Source organism: Convolutriloba macropyga, chromosome 13 (genome assembly GCF_964194025.1).
Source record: "Convolutriloba macropyga chromosome 13, txConMacr16.3, whole genome shotgun sequence".
Lineage (NCBI taxonomy): Eukaryota > Metazoa > Xenacoelomorpha > Acoela > Convolutidae > Convolutriloba > Convolutriloba macropyga.
This window is the reverse complement of record NC_134480.1, coordinates 41,240,689-41,254,894: the sequence shown is the minus strand read 5'-3', so window position 1 is coordinate 41,254,894 and position 14,206 is coordinate 41,240,689. Positions and strand designations below refer to the sequence as shown.

The window sequence follows — 14,206 nt, the reverse complement described above, 5'->3', positions numbered from 1 at the left end:
AAAGACTATAGAGAAAAAGTAATTCTCGAAGGAAAACGCTTTTTCAGTATCACAACTGTTTAAAGAATTTTTGTGAGAGGAAAGTTGATTAATTGCTCTCAAGCGAAGTTTGTAGCATTTATATTAGTCCTGTCGGTCTTTTTTGTGCAATTTTTCGCTTGACATACTTTTCGTCTGACGCATTTGACTTTTCGTCCTCAAAAACGGGATAAACAGGTAGCGCCCAGTGGGCATTAAGTGCTCTTAGAGCCTTTCAACTCACTAGTTGTCAAGTATGCGACGCACAGAGCCCCCCTCTCTTCACCCTCCAATCCTCACCTCTGCGCATCGTTCAAGCCGCAAAGGCCTTTTGTACTCGCAGACCCCCCCTTCCACAAAGCCAACCGCTCGCCGGTTGTTTGGGAGCAATTCCCCGACGTTAGTCGGTTATGTTATTAATTGCTCTCAAACGAAGTTTGTAGCGATTATATTAGTCCTGTCGGTCTTTTTTATGCGATTTTTCTCTTGACCGATTTTTTGTCTGACGCCTTTGACTTTTCGTCTTCAAAAACGGGATAAACACGTAGCGCCCAGCTTTCATAATGTGCTCTTAGAGTCTTTCATCTCTGTTTCAGCACAAATTTTTTTGGATACTTGTATGTAAGGTGTGAACGTTGGTTCTTAGAGTTTGAAGACCCCTCCACTGTTGACCCCTCCACTATTGCCCCCGCGCTGCTACCCCCCCACCACCCCACTTCCCCCATCAGCCTTCGGTGCAAACCCCCCCCCCCCCCGTTTCTAGCTACTGACAAACTACCGCTCGCTGAAAACACGCACATTTTTTTCAGCTTTTTGAAAGTTTTCGATATTTTTTGATTTTTATTAGCCTAATTGTTGTGATAAACTTATTAAATAGCATTCTCTGCTATTTAATAAGTAGTGTTTCAGTTAATTTGATCGACGAACCAGATTTTATTCTTGGGTAGCCCTTGTCTACGAAGGGATTTTAGTGATCTGGTTTATGATAATAAATTGGTATCTAAGGCGAACAAACTTGGATTATCGTCTACAGCTCTCATTTGTTCTTGTCAGAGTTACTAAGCTACCGTTTACAGTGGTAAACGGATTCATAGGTGTACGATTAGATAGAGGCAATTATTTTCCAATTCCCCTCCACCCAATTCACATTGAGCAGTTTTATTCGGGATTGCGATGTCCAAATCTTGTGACTTATGCACTATTGTGATAGACGATAGTAAATACTTTGACTGTGACATTTGTGGCGTCAAATCTGTTCACTATGACTGTCTCACCGTAAAGATTGATGGCGACCCCATTTCGTGCGGCATCCTTTGGAAATGCAAATCGTGTGCTTCTCTGTCTGTTACTGATATGCTTGCCAATGTCTTGGAAAGGCTGAAGAGACTGGACACACTATGCGCGGATGTGGCAGATTTGAAGTCGGTTGTCAAGAAAACCATTAAACCGCGAAATTTTGCAAACGTTTCTAGAAAAACGAGAACTGGAGGTGGGCCTCCCCAGTTGGTTGATGACAAACGATCGGAAAGTACCTCATCTGAATCGTCGAGTCGAGTCAAGCAATCGCGTACTGATTCTGAAGATTTACAAGCTAGCAATGCTGCTCATGTGGACCCAGGCACTCAGCCTGAACTATCCGAGTTTCAAGTTGTTATTCCGAGAAAGAAGAAACCTGTTTTTGACACTAACAGGTCTGGCGGAACTGCTTTTGCACCCCCGAAGCCTCCTCCGCGGCGACATGTATACATTGGTCGACTCAACAAAGAAGTTGATGCTGAACGGATTAGAGCATTCTGCAATGAAAATAATACTCCACTACTGCATATTCGAGAGCTAAGTGGTCACGAAGCCAAAACTAGATCGTATCACTGCGTTTTTGATTTCCAATACTCAGCCGTCGACTCTCCTGATTTCTGGCCAGAAAATGTGATAGTTGATCGGTACCGTCTAAATGAAGAAGCTAGATCCTGGCTGCGATCCTTAAGAATACATTGACTATCTACGACCATCGTGAAAGCTGCCCATGTCTCTGTTAAAAGCTTTCTCACTCTCTCTCTCTAGTTAATTCGCGATCAATCCGTAACAAAACAAGTCAATTACATTCTTCCATTCTTGCGAAGGACTGTCAGGCAATGTTAGTCACTGAAACTTGGATTATTGATAACAGTTCTGATTGCTTTCTATTACAACAATGCTGTCCTCCAAAGTACCTGTACTGTAGTTGTCCCCGTCTGGCTAGACCAGGTGGCGGCATTTGCTTATTTTATCATGAAGACATTGTATGTACTCTGAGGAAAGATGTATTCAACGATGCATGTGAACTTGTTCTTTTTGAACTAGCCCTTAACAACACAAGTATTGCTGCTGTTGGTGTTTACAGAGTGCCTGGGTCTAACATCACTGTGTTTTTGGACACCATTTCTGTGTTCATGGAAGACATTATTGTGTTGTACGAGAAAGTTATTGTCTTGGGAGATATCAACATTCATCTCGGCACTGGCGCTCCATCAGAAAGACTCTGGTTGTCATGGCTAGAGGAACACTGTCTTGAACAGTTTGTGAACGTTCCCACACACACTGCAGGAAATATCCTCGATCATGTAGCAGCGACATCATCACTTACAGTAAGCAATCTTGTTGCTGATAACTTGCTAACATCAGGCCATTATGTCATATCGTTCTGTGTCTCTGTGCCCTGGGTTGCGGAGAAGAGGAGGCAACTTATTGCGTTTCGGCGTTGGAAATTGTTTTGCATTGATTCATTTATTCAATTTCTGCATTTTGAAGACACGTTCCAGGCTGTAGATTCTGCTTGGAGTGCGTTTCTATTTGCTATCGAAAAAGCTTTAGATCAAGTAATCCCGAAACGCACCAAGTGGTTCACGTCACACAATTGTCCCTATTTTGACGACGAGTTGAAATTTCAGAAGAGACAGAAGAGGAAATGTGAGCGCGCATTTAGGAAGACTAAAAGTAGTGACTCACTTTTGTCATTTACGCTTGCAACTGATGAGTACTATCGCCTGTTATTAGTCAAAAAAGGCGAGTACATTAGCTCAACAATTTCCAGCACGTGCAAGAAGCTCAAGTTTAAAGCGCTCGCTTCTTTGCTTGGAGAGAATCACCGTTGTTTACCGAAAACTCATGGATCAGCGAAGGAATTGGCGAATTGTTTCAATAGTTTCTTTCTAGCCAAGGTTAAGAAGTTGGTTGAATCAATTCCTACGTCAGACTTTCCCACTTATTTTCTGTCGCCTACTTCTCAACTTGATTCTTTTATGACAATAAGCAGCGAAACTCTACTTCATTATGTCAACCAAGTATCGAATTCTAGTTGTCCAAAAGAGCCGATGCCACCATCGCTATTCAAGACAGCTTCTTTGCATTTTTGCGACTCTTTGTTATCTCTTATTAATATGACGGTTAGATCAGCGCGTTTCCCCGAGAACCTGAAAAAAGGCTTCGTTGTCCCTTTGATAAAAAAGCCTTCGCTGGATCCGGAGAACTTGAACAATTATCGACCAGTTACTAATCTCCTATTTCTGTCCAAAGTGTTAGAATTAGTTTTATTCGAGCAGTTGAAAACATACTTGGAGGTTAATTCTTTGTATGGCAAGTTTCAGAGCGCTTATCGCCGAAGACACTCTACTGAGACAGCCCTGACCAGAATCTCTAATGATTTATTGAGCTACTTGGACTCGGGATTTTCTCTTCTTTACGTGGGTCTAGATCTTTCTGCAGCTTTTGATTCGATTGACCATCATTTGTTACTTCGTGTTTTGGAGATGCGTCTCGGTGTCCGATCTGACGCCTTGAAGATGCTAGAGAGTTACCTGATAAGACGTACTCAGTGTGTTTACCTTGATGGTGTCTTTTCTGACGAATCCGATGTTTTGTATGGTGTTCCCCAAGGTTCCATCCTAGGACCCGTTTTGTTTTGTTGCTATCTGCTGCCACTTGAAGATCTATTGTTACAAAGGAACATCGGTTTCCACATGTATGCCGATGACACAGTTCTATATTTTCTGTTCACTAGTCAACAAAATTTTGACGATACCATGAACCAAATTACTACTTTCTTTTCAAGTTTCCGTCTGAAGTTAAATAAAGACAAGAGTGAGTTTTTATGGCTTAAAAAACCTGACAAAGGAACCGTGACTGTACCACCGCTTTCTATACCTTGTGAAACTGGATTATCTTCGTCTGTTAAACTCCGGGGTGTTCAATTCGATCAGAATCTCTTGATGGAGAAGCAGATCAATCGTGTTGTGTCTTCCTGCTTTTTTAACCTTCGCAAGATTTTCTCTGTCAAACACCACCTTGAAAGGACCATTTTAATTGAGCTGATTAGAATGCAGGTGATCTCACGCCTTGATTATTGCAATATCCTTTATGTATCTCTTCCGACTAAGCTCATTTCAAAACTCCAGCGTGTAATGAATGTTGCGGCCCGCTGTATTTTCTGTTTACACGCCGGAACACCAACGTCAGCATATATTCGACAATTGCACTGGCTTCCAATCAAGCAAAGATGTCTTTTCAAGCTGTTGCTTTTTGTTCACAGAGCTATCCACAAGCCATCGGACAGTCCATTATATCTACAGGAGCTATTGAAACGAAATACTCGCGTTACGGGAATGAACTATGTGTACAACTTGGAAGTTCCGAAGACCCGCAGTGCTTATGGTAGACGTAGTTTCAGATACATAGGACCAACGGAATGGAATAAACTACCAGCCTCTTTGAAGTCAATCCCCACTGAACTTTGCTTCCGTAAAGCTCTTAAAACCTATCTGTTTTAATTCGCTGTGCACTTTTGAGTTTGTAAAAGGTGTTGAAACTAATAATAATAATAATAATAATAATAATAATAATAATAATAATAATAATAATAATAATAATAATAATAATAATAATAATAATAATAATAATGATAATAATAATAATAATAGGTTTCAAGGAACCTCCTCCAGGTTTTAATAATAGGTTACTGCATTGTTTCTAGTGGTAATGGAATTGTTTCAACGTTCTAGATCACGATTTTTAGCATTTTTTCTGACAAAACATGCAATTTTTTCAAATTTTTTGATATTTTTTCCTTATTCAGGTCTTTCTAGACCCAGGGGCCCGAAAACCTCCTAAGGGGTTTGATAAAAAGTTACTGACAAGTTTTTTTTGGCCAAGTAGTAGTTTTTCAACTTATAATTCTCCTAAATTTTAGCAATTTTTTCATAAAAATTGTCTTAAAAATTTTTGAATATTTTTGTCGTTTTTTAGGTTTTTTTCAGTCTCAAGTAACCTCCTCTAGGGTTTGAAAATAGGTTACTGTATTTTTCTGGATGTGATGGAATGTCTTACAAGTTTTAACATCACAAATTTTAGTATTTTTCGACAATTTTTGCCATTTTTTTTCAATTTTTTTTACTTTTATAGTCATTTTTCAGGTTTCTGAGCCTCAAGGGTCAGAAAACCTCCGTTAGAGTTTTATGATAAGTTACTGGAAAACTTTTGGTATTGGATTAATTTTAACTTTATAATATCACAAGTTTTAGCAATTTTTTCATTAAGCTTGCAATTTTTTTAGTTTTATGGTTTTTATTTTTTTACGTTTCTGTAGCCTCGAGAGCCACGGAACTTCCTCTTGTGTTTGATAATATGTTACTGCATGGTTCATAGATGTAATGGAATGCCTTTCAAGATTTTAATATCACGAGTTTAAGAACTTCTAAAAATATTCGCGATTTTTTCGTGTTTTTTGAATTTTTTCCGGCACCAGGGGCACTGGGACCTCCTCCAAGGTTTGATAAGCTGCTGCATAGTTTCTAGAGTTTATGGAAATGTGAGCATTTTTTATGACTTGAATTTTAAAATTTTTTGATAAAATTTAAATTTTTCAATTTTTTGGAAAATTTTATGTTCCAAGTATATGGATCTTTGAGCCAGTAAAACTATTTCAGGCTTGAAACAGGGATACTGGATAGTCTCTTGAGGCAATGAAATGGTTCTTAAGATGTTAATATCTTAATTTTTGCAAGATTTTGTTAAAATTTGCAATTGTTTCCAAAATTTTTCTATATATTTTTGTCCTTTTCTGAGTTTAACGACCATTACTGGCCAACAAAATTTTTTAAGTCTTGGAGGTGGTTACTTGACAGAACTTTTGAGACAAAAAATAGTTTTTAGCTTACTTTACCGCGAAGTTAGACTCTTTGTTTTAAGTTTTGCATTTTTCATTTTTTTTCTTTGATTTATTTACTAACACGGCTAGAAATCTAGAAGTTGCAGAGTCGAATCCCATCATGGAAAATGTTCCTATCTCTCTTTCTCTCTGTGTCGGTTAGGGTTTCTTTTCTCTTCATCGGTCACGTTTTATCTCTCTCTGTCTCTCTCTCTCTTTTTGTTGATGCCGCACTGCAGCTGCTGTTATGTGGCATCTCTGATCCTCATTAACAATGAGTTATAATAGAAATGTTTTTCATCATAACTGACTTAACAGTCAGTTTTTTGGAAATCATTTGTAATTGCTCTCAAATACAGAAGATCATACTTATTATTTATTAATAAGATCATATCATATTGTGAAATAATTTTGTAATAGTTTTCCCTGGCCATATCATATCATATCGTTATTGTTTTCCCTGGCCATGTTCATAAGACATGTTGTTCATAAGATGGCATTTCAAAGATTTTATTGCTTTTCGTGGTTATTTATGCAGTTAATTGCTCTCTAACAAAGTTGATAGCAATACTTCTGGTTCATTGGGTCGTTTTGAATTCGATTATTTTGCTGGATCAATTTTTCGTCTTACCATTTGTCTTTTTAAACTCAAAGGAAGTTTTTACGCTCGACTTCTTGATTTTTGCTTGATTTATGTTGTTTTCATTTAGAATTAAGTAGCAATTTTCTATTAAAAGTGCGGGAAAATTGGTTTCCTTTTTTCATTTTCAATCTTGTGGCTAATATTATACTCTGGAGTTATTTGAGTCTGCTTAGTGTCTAGTACCTCTCTCCGGCTGAAATGGGCTGAATTCGTCTTACCTGAGTCTGTTATTTTTTCTTTTATTTGTCCGATTTGAATTTTGGAATGACTAGCAGAATCCGGCTCATGCTTTTGGCATGATCTAAATCGCTGCATTCAAGAATTTCAAAATGCTGAACGTAATTGGTATTGGCGGTAATTTCGTATAACTCAAGATTGCTTAAAAGTTTACAAAAATTCAAAAGAAAGGTACAAAAAATTTGGTTGGATTTCTGCATTTAATATATTAATTGTGGTATATAATAAGCTCCAATGACATTTAAAAAGCTAATAACTACTATCAACATGGACATTGATCAATGCTCCCTGCTTCGGCTGAAGTAGTCTACAATTTCCCGCACCCCCCCCCCCCCTCTTTGTCGTTTGAGAGCAATTCCGCCTACCACAGCCGCGTTGTTTTAGCTGGTTATGTTTTCAACTGCTATTTAGTTTGGTCTTAATGCACGAAGTATTTTTTTTTGATCCCGATACCGAGGATAGACAATATGCATTGTTGACCAACTTGCTTATAAGATCGATTTGGCAATAGTGAATTCACAAACATTGGTTTCAGCGGTAAATTAGCATGGAGACATATGAGCTAAAATTAGAAATCAAATCATGCAAAAGTCAAATTAAGAAATGTTGGAATATTGAAGCTTGAGCTTCAATACGCATTGACTAGCTAGGAAAGGGATCAGGAAGAAATATACAACAATTTGCTAGTCTGTCTTCTGTATGACGCGTTTTAACTTGCTGGCATTTCTTAAATAAGATCGATTAATGAGTGTTCTGCAATTCTAGTAATTACAATAAGAACGACGTTACAATTCGCAATGAAAACTGATCATGTAATAAAATGGAATTTACTGTGAGAGCACGGGTACCTGAATTTTCTTAGTTTCTATTGGGCTAGCAATCGCTTGTTGATGTTCCAGGAAAAGATACTCAGCAAAGGTGCCTCTAGTCTGGACAAACCACTCAGTTCCTTCCTACAAGATCCAGACCTCGGTCCAGATGACAAAGTGCGTCTTTTTATCATCTACCTCCTCTCAAGGCAGCAGCAACAAGCTGGTGACGAGCAACAGAATCATGGTGGACCGCAAGGTGGCGGGGGTGGAAGCAGCGGACGCCTTTCCACTTCCGAAGTGGACTCCTATTGTGCGGAATTGGAAGCATCAGGGTGTGACATCCGACCAGTGCATTATATTAGAAAGTGGATGTCAATAACATCGATGGGTGGTTCCAGTTCTGCAAAAAGTAGACAGTCTTTAGTGTACACTGGCGAGGGAACAGTGGGAACTGCTAAAATGTTCTCTAATCTTCTCTCACAAGGATCACAGTTTGTCATGGAGGGCGTGAAGAATTTTGTTATCACACAAAGGGTCAGAGATTTCCTCATTTGTACAAATAAATCTAAGATTCTATAAAGAGATGTGAAACTAAGGAAAATAATTTACTGACAAATAAATCAATCGATCCATCCCTCGAAACAGCAGCAATCTGTAGAAAATGTTGTTTATTACGGCAGAGGCGTGCGGATACTTAGAAAGTTAAGCTAAAAGCTAAACTACTTGGTCAAAATTTGGTCAATTCAAGATCTATGTAGAAGATAGGGAAGCGATATCTGGAGGCTATGACTATAGGGCTGAATTGGCCAAAAATACTCGTTCATTTTGACATGAGTTCAATTTATAATACTGTAAGTATATTAAATTCTAAGGGTTTTTGTGCATCTATCGCAAACGTTTTGCGGAAAACGCTGCATTCCGGCTTACCATTACGTCAGAAAGCTGTAGGAAGAGCTACAGGTTTCTCATTACAATTAACTGTTGATTTTAGAAGCTGCCGGTGAGTCGTATAGTGCAGAACTTGATGGAGAACAGAAGTGGAGGGCTGGGATCCGAAGTGGACGAGTATGCTTACTTCGACCCGAAAGTGGGCAACTCTTCCAGTGCAGGCGAAGCAGGAGGCAACAACGGTGTGCCCAGAACAAAGAGTGCATTCAATGAAGCAATTGTGTTTGTTGTGGGTGGTGGCAGTTATATAGAATATCAGAATCTTGTCGACTTGTACAATAACAATGTAAGTATTGATTATTTTAGAACTGTTTCAACAGGCTTCCCAAATCTTCAATATCTTCAATCTTCAAAACAAACTAATAACTTGAATAATTTCTTATTGTGTCATTAAATATGCAAATACATTGACTTTACCCTCCCTTTGACATAGTAACCGATATCCGTCACTAGAATTAAGTGTTTTAGTAGTTTGCTACAATGTCGTGGAAATTTTGAGTTTATAAGGAAGACAGAGTATTTAGGTTATTGCAGCCCTTCAGATCTCGTCTGGTTTGCAATTAAAATTTTGTTGCAATCGAATAAGATCATAAATGTTTGTTCAGAATCCAAATTTTCTAAAACCCACCGAACAGTTAACCTTTAATATCCTGCTTGGGTTTTGGAATTGTTGTTTGTCCACGACAATCTTTTTGTTCATCATCAAAGCAAATTGCGTAAGAGTTTGAAATTACAGAATTTCCTTGGTGAATTTTGTATTTGGAATACTCGTTGTTTCAGAGCAAGAGTGGCAAAAAAGTGGTTTACGGGTGCACAGAATTGGCCAATGGTTCAGATTTCCTGAAACAGGTTTGTTTATTGCTACTTCGCTCATACTGAAAATCCTTAAAATAAACAAATATTCTGCCAAAATAAAAATCATGTACAATTTTCAGATTTTTTGTAGTTTATAGTTTATCTCTAAAGCAAACGAATTGACAAAATGAAGCTTTTATTGAAGTAAGATAAGTCATTTAAGATTTTCAGAAGTCAAGCGGTAACCGTTTTTGACGGTTTCGCAATAAACTTTCGGTACAAAGAAACGCAAGGTGAAATATTGTGGCTGGCGAGCAAATAATGACCATGCATCTTTTGCTAATCATTTCTGATTTATTCAGCAGCAACAAATTGAACAGGAGTTAGATAATCAAAAATTGTTTCAGTAAGAAATATCTCGTTGTCTCTTGCGGATATCGAAACATTGAAACGAAACTTGATGGTCTTGATATGAAATATATTAAGACACGGGAATCATAGCAATATTTTGACATAGTACTTGGTATGAAAACAGCTGGAATTATTCGAAAGATTTTTGCGTGGGTATCGAGAAATAAGAAAAATAGATGAGTTAATTTATCCTCGCTATCTGCGGAAAATTAAGGTGTAAGTGTATTCTAGTTTTACTTGTGAAGACAGTAATTCATATGTTTCAGGAGAAGTAACCAAAATAGCTCAAAACAAAATTTGCATGTTAAATAAAGCGTTCTCGGATCTTTTCAACAATCGCCTCTTGGGACCTAACAGAGAATTTCCGCCCGTTCTAACCTATACGCAATGTTATGTTGCATATTAATATGCATAATGTTATGTTGCAAGATTTTCTGATAAGTCCCATGGTTCAGATAAGGTGATGCCTGTATTTATCTCGCTTAAAATCGATTCAAGATTTACCGTTTTCCTAAAGAGGAGTCGAATGCTGAAATAATCCGCGTTCTCTATTACTGAGCAAAATTATATTATTTTCTAGTATGGAAGCTGTTTCTAGTCAAATGCTATTTTAATGAATTCGCAATGTGAACTTTGTTTTTTAACGCTTAGTTCTCGTTTCAGCTTCGGATGTTGGGCTCTGATTGAAGTGACGACCGAAAGACTCGTTATTGAAAATTAATTATAAATGTTTATAGTTGATGGCCGTGTCATCATATGGAAATATGTTTGAACAGTATATGATATCGCAGAAGTAAGTCAACTCACAAAACAGTTAATTGAAAAACGCGAGCATAGATTCTGCTAATGTAATTGATCGTGGATACATTTGTTCGGAGCGGATCCAAAAGCATTTGTTTTTTTAAAAAAAAATAAAATGCATTTTCCATTTTAGCCCCCCCCCCTCCGATTTAGTGTTCATATATATAGTATAGATATATAGTAGAGCCCTCAGTTACCGTAAATATACCGTAATGGGGGGGGGGGGGGGTTGGGGGTTGAAATGATGAGAAATTTTGGTCAATTTTTAATATTTGAAATTCGTTTGTTTGATATAATCATCAATATCAATTATCTTTACAATTTGGAAAACTGACGCACGATCAAGTTTTCACTCTAGCGTTAATTGGAAAAAAAGAGTGACCTTTTTGTTTTTAATTTTGAAATGCTGTCTTTTGCACTTTAATAATATATCCGATCTGCTCAGAACAATTTGATTTTTATAATATATATGAATGATAACGATAAATTTTGCACAGAATGAGTTCTGCGATAACTTTACTGTTCAAAATGCGGAGATATAGCTGCTCTCAAGCTATATTTCTACTGACTGTAGCATGTTTTATGTATATTCACATGTGCTTTGTTGCAAATTTTAATTATTGGGTAATTTTGAAAATTAGAAGAAATCGTTTTTAGTTGAGCAATCTGGAAAGCGCGATAGCAATATAGCGGAAACACGCTAGCTCCATTACTTTTTCAAAGTGAATTTAAGAGACGAGATGTCAAAAAGAAGTCCTTTTACATATTTACTTCCAAAATAGAAACCGAAAAGTAGGACAGTTCAAAAGTATGTTCATAAAAAGCGAAGATGTCAGACAGTTCAAAATTATGTTCATTAACTTATTTTTTTCCTCGTTAAAAAGAGCGATTTTTAATTAATCTCGAAGGCAACATCATGCAATTATTGTAAGCAGGTTCGTCTTCCGACTCGAAGAGGAATGTAGGTTTTCTTGAGGTCTTTTTACTAATGGAAGAGGAGTATTGGCTTTCTTGCGTTTTTTTTATTTTATGCCGGAAGTACCATTTGTTCTACTACTTTCTGATTTGTCTTCAGTTTTTTGTAGATATAATTTTGGATTGACGGTGAATCAATATGTAACCCTCTGGAATTGAGTGTTTTTGAGAGCCAAAAAAATGCGTTACAAGTGCAAAATTGGCTCAAATTTCTCAATTTTTGTTAATTTTTGCTTTTTTTTTCAACGAATTCCTAATTTTTGGATCCTTGAGTGGACTTTTCTGTAATCGGCTTGTATGGCAAGTACCGTTTGGCAATTGATGCATTCGAATGTTTCTCTTTATGGCAGACTTCTTGTTTTTATTAAATTGTAAACATATAAATTTCGGTACGTTTTGTCCACGCTTTCTATTTTTTAATATATTTTTTGTTCACTAGAATATGGCTTTCTTTATACAGTCAGGGATTTTAATTCTCTGTCATTAATCATTTAAACATTTTGTGACGTTAAATATTTTCTTTTTTAATCTTCTTAAATCTTTTTTTTTAAATCTTGTTCTGGTTTCACTTGTTTCAGCTGGACGATGGGTATGTACTTTTTATCAAACCTCCAATGCTAAATGATTAAATTTGTTCTACTGAAATTTTCTCCAGTTGATTTTAAACTTTAACAAATATTAAGATATCTTTTTGTTACTTTATATTGCATCGTGTCCGTAATCAGCACATTCTAGTATTTAAAATTTTTTTCAGAAATGAATTTCACTTGTTGCCATAACCTATAGTTTTGTTGCTTGCATCTATGCTTTGCCTCTGTTGAAAAATTTACAGAATGTATCCCATTTTAGTTTTTTTATATAGCCGCGAAGCGATAGCGGCTATTATTGGGGAGATTGTGCTGTTAATTCGTTGTCTCCATCGATTAATCTTGCGACCAATAACCTTTTCAATTTCATTGATTCCTAGTTAAAATTTGTGTGAGTGACTTCATTTGTTCTGCTTTTAGGTCAGTTGCGTGATTTTCCTCAATAAAAAAGACTCTGAACTCTCTTAATGAACTTTGAATATTATGAACTTTTACTAGTTAAAGCTCAATAATGTGCATCTAAGTAGTGCCAAACGTATATATCCTAATTCTTGAGTATTAGAGTCTTGAGTTTTTGATTTTAATTATTTGCTATCATACTATTTGTTGCCATTGGAGCGGATATGCAAGGAGTTTAAAAAGACTTTCAAGCTGTACCATGCTGTATTATTAATAGCTGCGAAAGACTGAGCTGAGTAATTGTGTGTCTTCTCTTGGTTTTAACAACGCAAAGAATTTCGATTGTCTTGTTTTGTAAGATTAGGTGACACTTTTTTCTGTCTCTGGGCTTTTAGAGGATTAAACAGGTGAAAACTAGGCTGCAATAATTTCATTAGGGGCCCAGAATTGCTGTAGTCTTTCAAATTTTTAGTGCGCTTAAGGGGTCCAAGTTCAAGAATACGATAGGTCAATTTTTGATTTTTTGAGTCCAAGATTGTGCAATTTTTTCCCTCCGTTTTTTGTTTTTTAAATTGGTCATGAAGCAAAGTTGGTCACAGTTCATAGCGATTTTGCAAGCTACAATTTCTTTTCGAGTGTGTTTTGAAACTATAGGATTTGGTAATGCCAACTTAAACACAAACTTGTAATTATTTCTGCTGTTTTCACATTTAAATTTACGGGTCTTGTAAGTTTTTCAAAGTGAAAATAGAAATCAATTTGTCAAACCTGAAAAAAGTTCCGCTTGGAAAACAAACATCTGTTCAAACACGCATTTGTTGCAATAGTTTACAAAATGCTTGATAAAATTTCAGCCCCTAAGCTACTTTTTGTTTTCTCTATTTGCTGCTCCATCGTGACAAAATTCACTAATCCAATTTAGGTTTTTATTGACAATAAAAAATTTTTAAAAGTCTCAGCAGATCTTACAAAAAGACAGCGCCCCAAAACCAATCGAAATACTTTGTATTGTAAAAAAAGCTCGCAAAATACTAGCCCGCTGAGAACGTGCGGGCGGCTATTAAACATCGAAAAATTATTTGGAAAATAATCAGCAAGAGAATGTGAAGCAACTGCCTGCATCCAGTAGCTGTTCAATTTTTTTTATTAAACTCAACGGTGTTTACTAAAAAACTACAGCAGGAAAACAAGCTTAAAACGTTTTGCAGCCCAAGTGAAAATTTTTCACTTCCACCTGCTTGCTTGATTAATTTTTTCATTTGTCAGAGAAGCCAGTTTTGCATCCAAGTCGTACTTTGTTAGCCTGAATAAATACTTAGAAGACCAACTAATCAGAAGATGGCTATTTATGGTACAGCAACTTAGCTCACCTAGGTAGGACTTTTTCCAAGTTCTGAGTTCT

At 36.7% G+C, this 14,206-nt stretch overlaps 3 protein-coding genes across 9 annotated transcripts in view; 2 read left to right on the top strand and 1 right to left on the bottom strand.

The window, feature by feature from the left end:
- The window catches only part of LOC142352233 (sec1 family domain-containing protein 1-like), a 354,741-nt gene extending 343,800 nt beyond the window's left edge, over positions 1-10,941 (top strand). For both annotated transcript variants that reach the window (XM_075404694.1, XM_075404693.1), the window contains exons 12-15: positions 7,976-8,422; positions 8,880-9,122; positions 9,617-9,685; positions 10,706-10,941. In XM_075404694.1, coding sequence (XP_075260809.1) covers positions 7,976-8,422; positions 8,880-9,122; positions 9,617-9,685; positions 10,706-10,729 — 783 coding nt within the window. In that variant the 3' untranslated portion in view covers positions 10,730-10,941. The remainder of the gene's footprint in view (positions 1-7,975; positions 8,423-8,879; positions 9,123-9,616; positions 9,686-10,705) is intronic.
- LOC142352235 (nucleoporin p54-like) overlaps positions 1-14,206 on the bottom strand; it is a 608,913-nt gene that overhangs the window by 272,276 nt on the left and 322,431 nt on the right. Inside the window, exon 1 of one of the 3 annotated variants that reach the window (XM_075404696.1) lies at positions 907-917. The exons of the other annotated variants lie outside the window; for them this stretch is intronic. The gene's annotated coding sequence lies outside the window, so the exon portion shown is untranslated. Of the gene's footprint in view, positions 1-906; positions 918-14,206 lie in introns of those variants that run through there. 3 annotated transcript variants of the gene reach the window in all.
- Positions 873-14,206, top strand: part of LOC142352231 (nephrocystin-1-like) — a 181,398-nt gene continuing 168,064 nt past the window's right edge. For all 4 annotated transcript variants that reach the window (XM_075404688.1, XM_075404686.1, XM_075404687.1 and 1 more), the window contains exon 1: positions 873-895. The gene's annotated coding sequence lies outside the window, so the exon portion shown is untranslated. The remainder of the gene's footprint in view (positions 896-14,206) is intronic.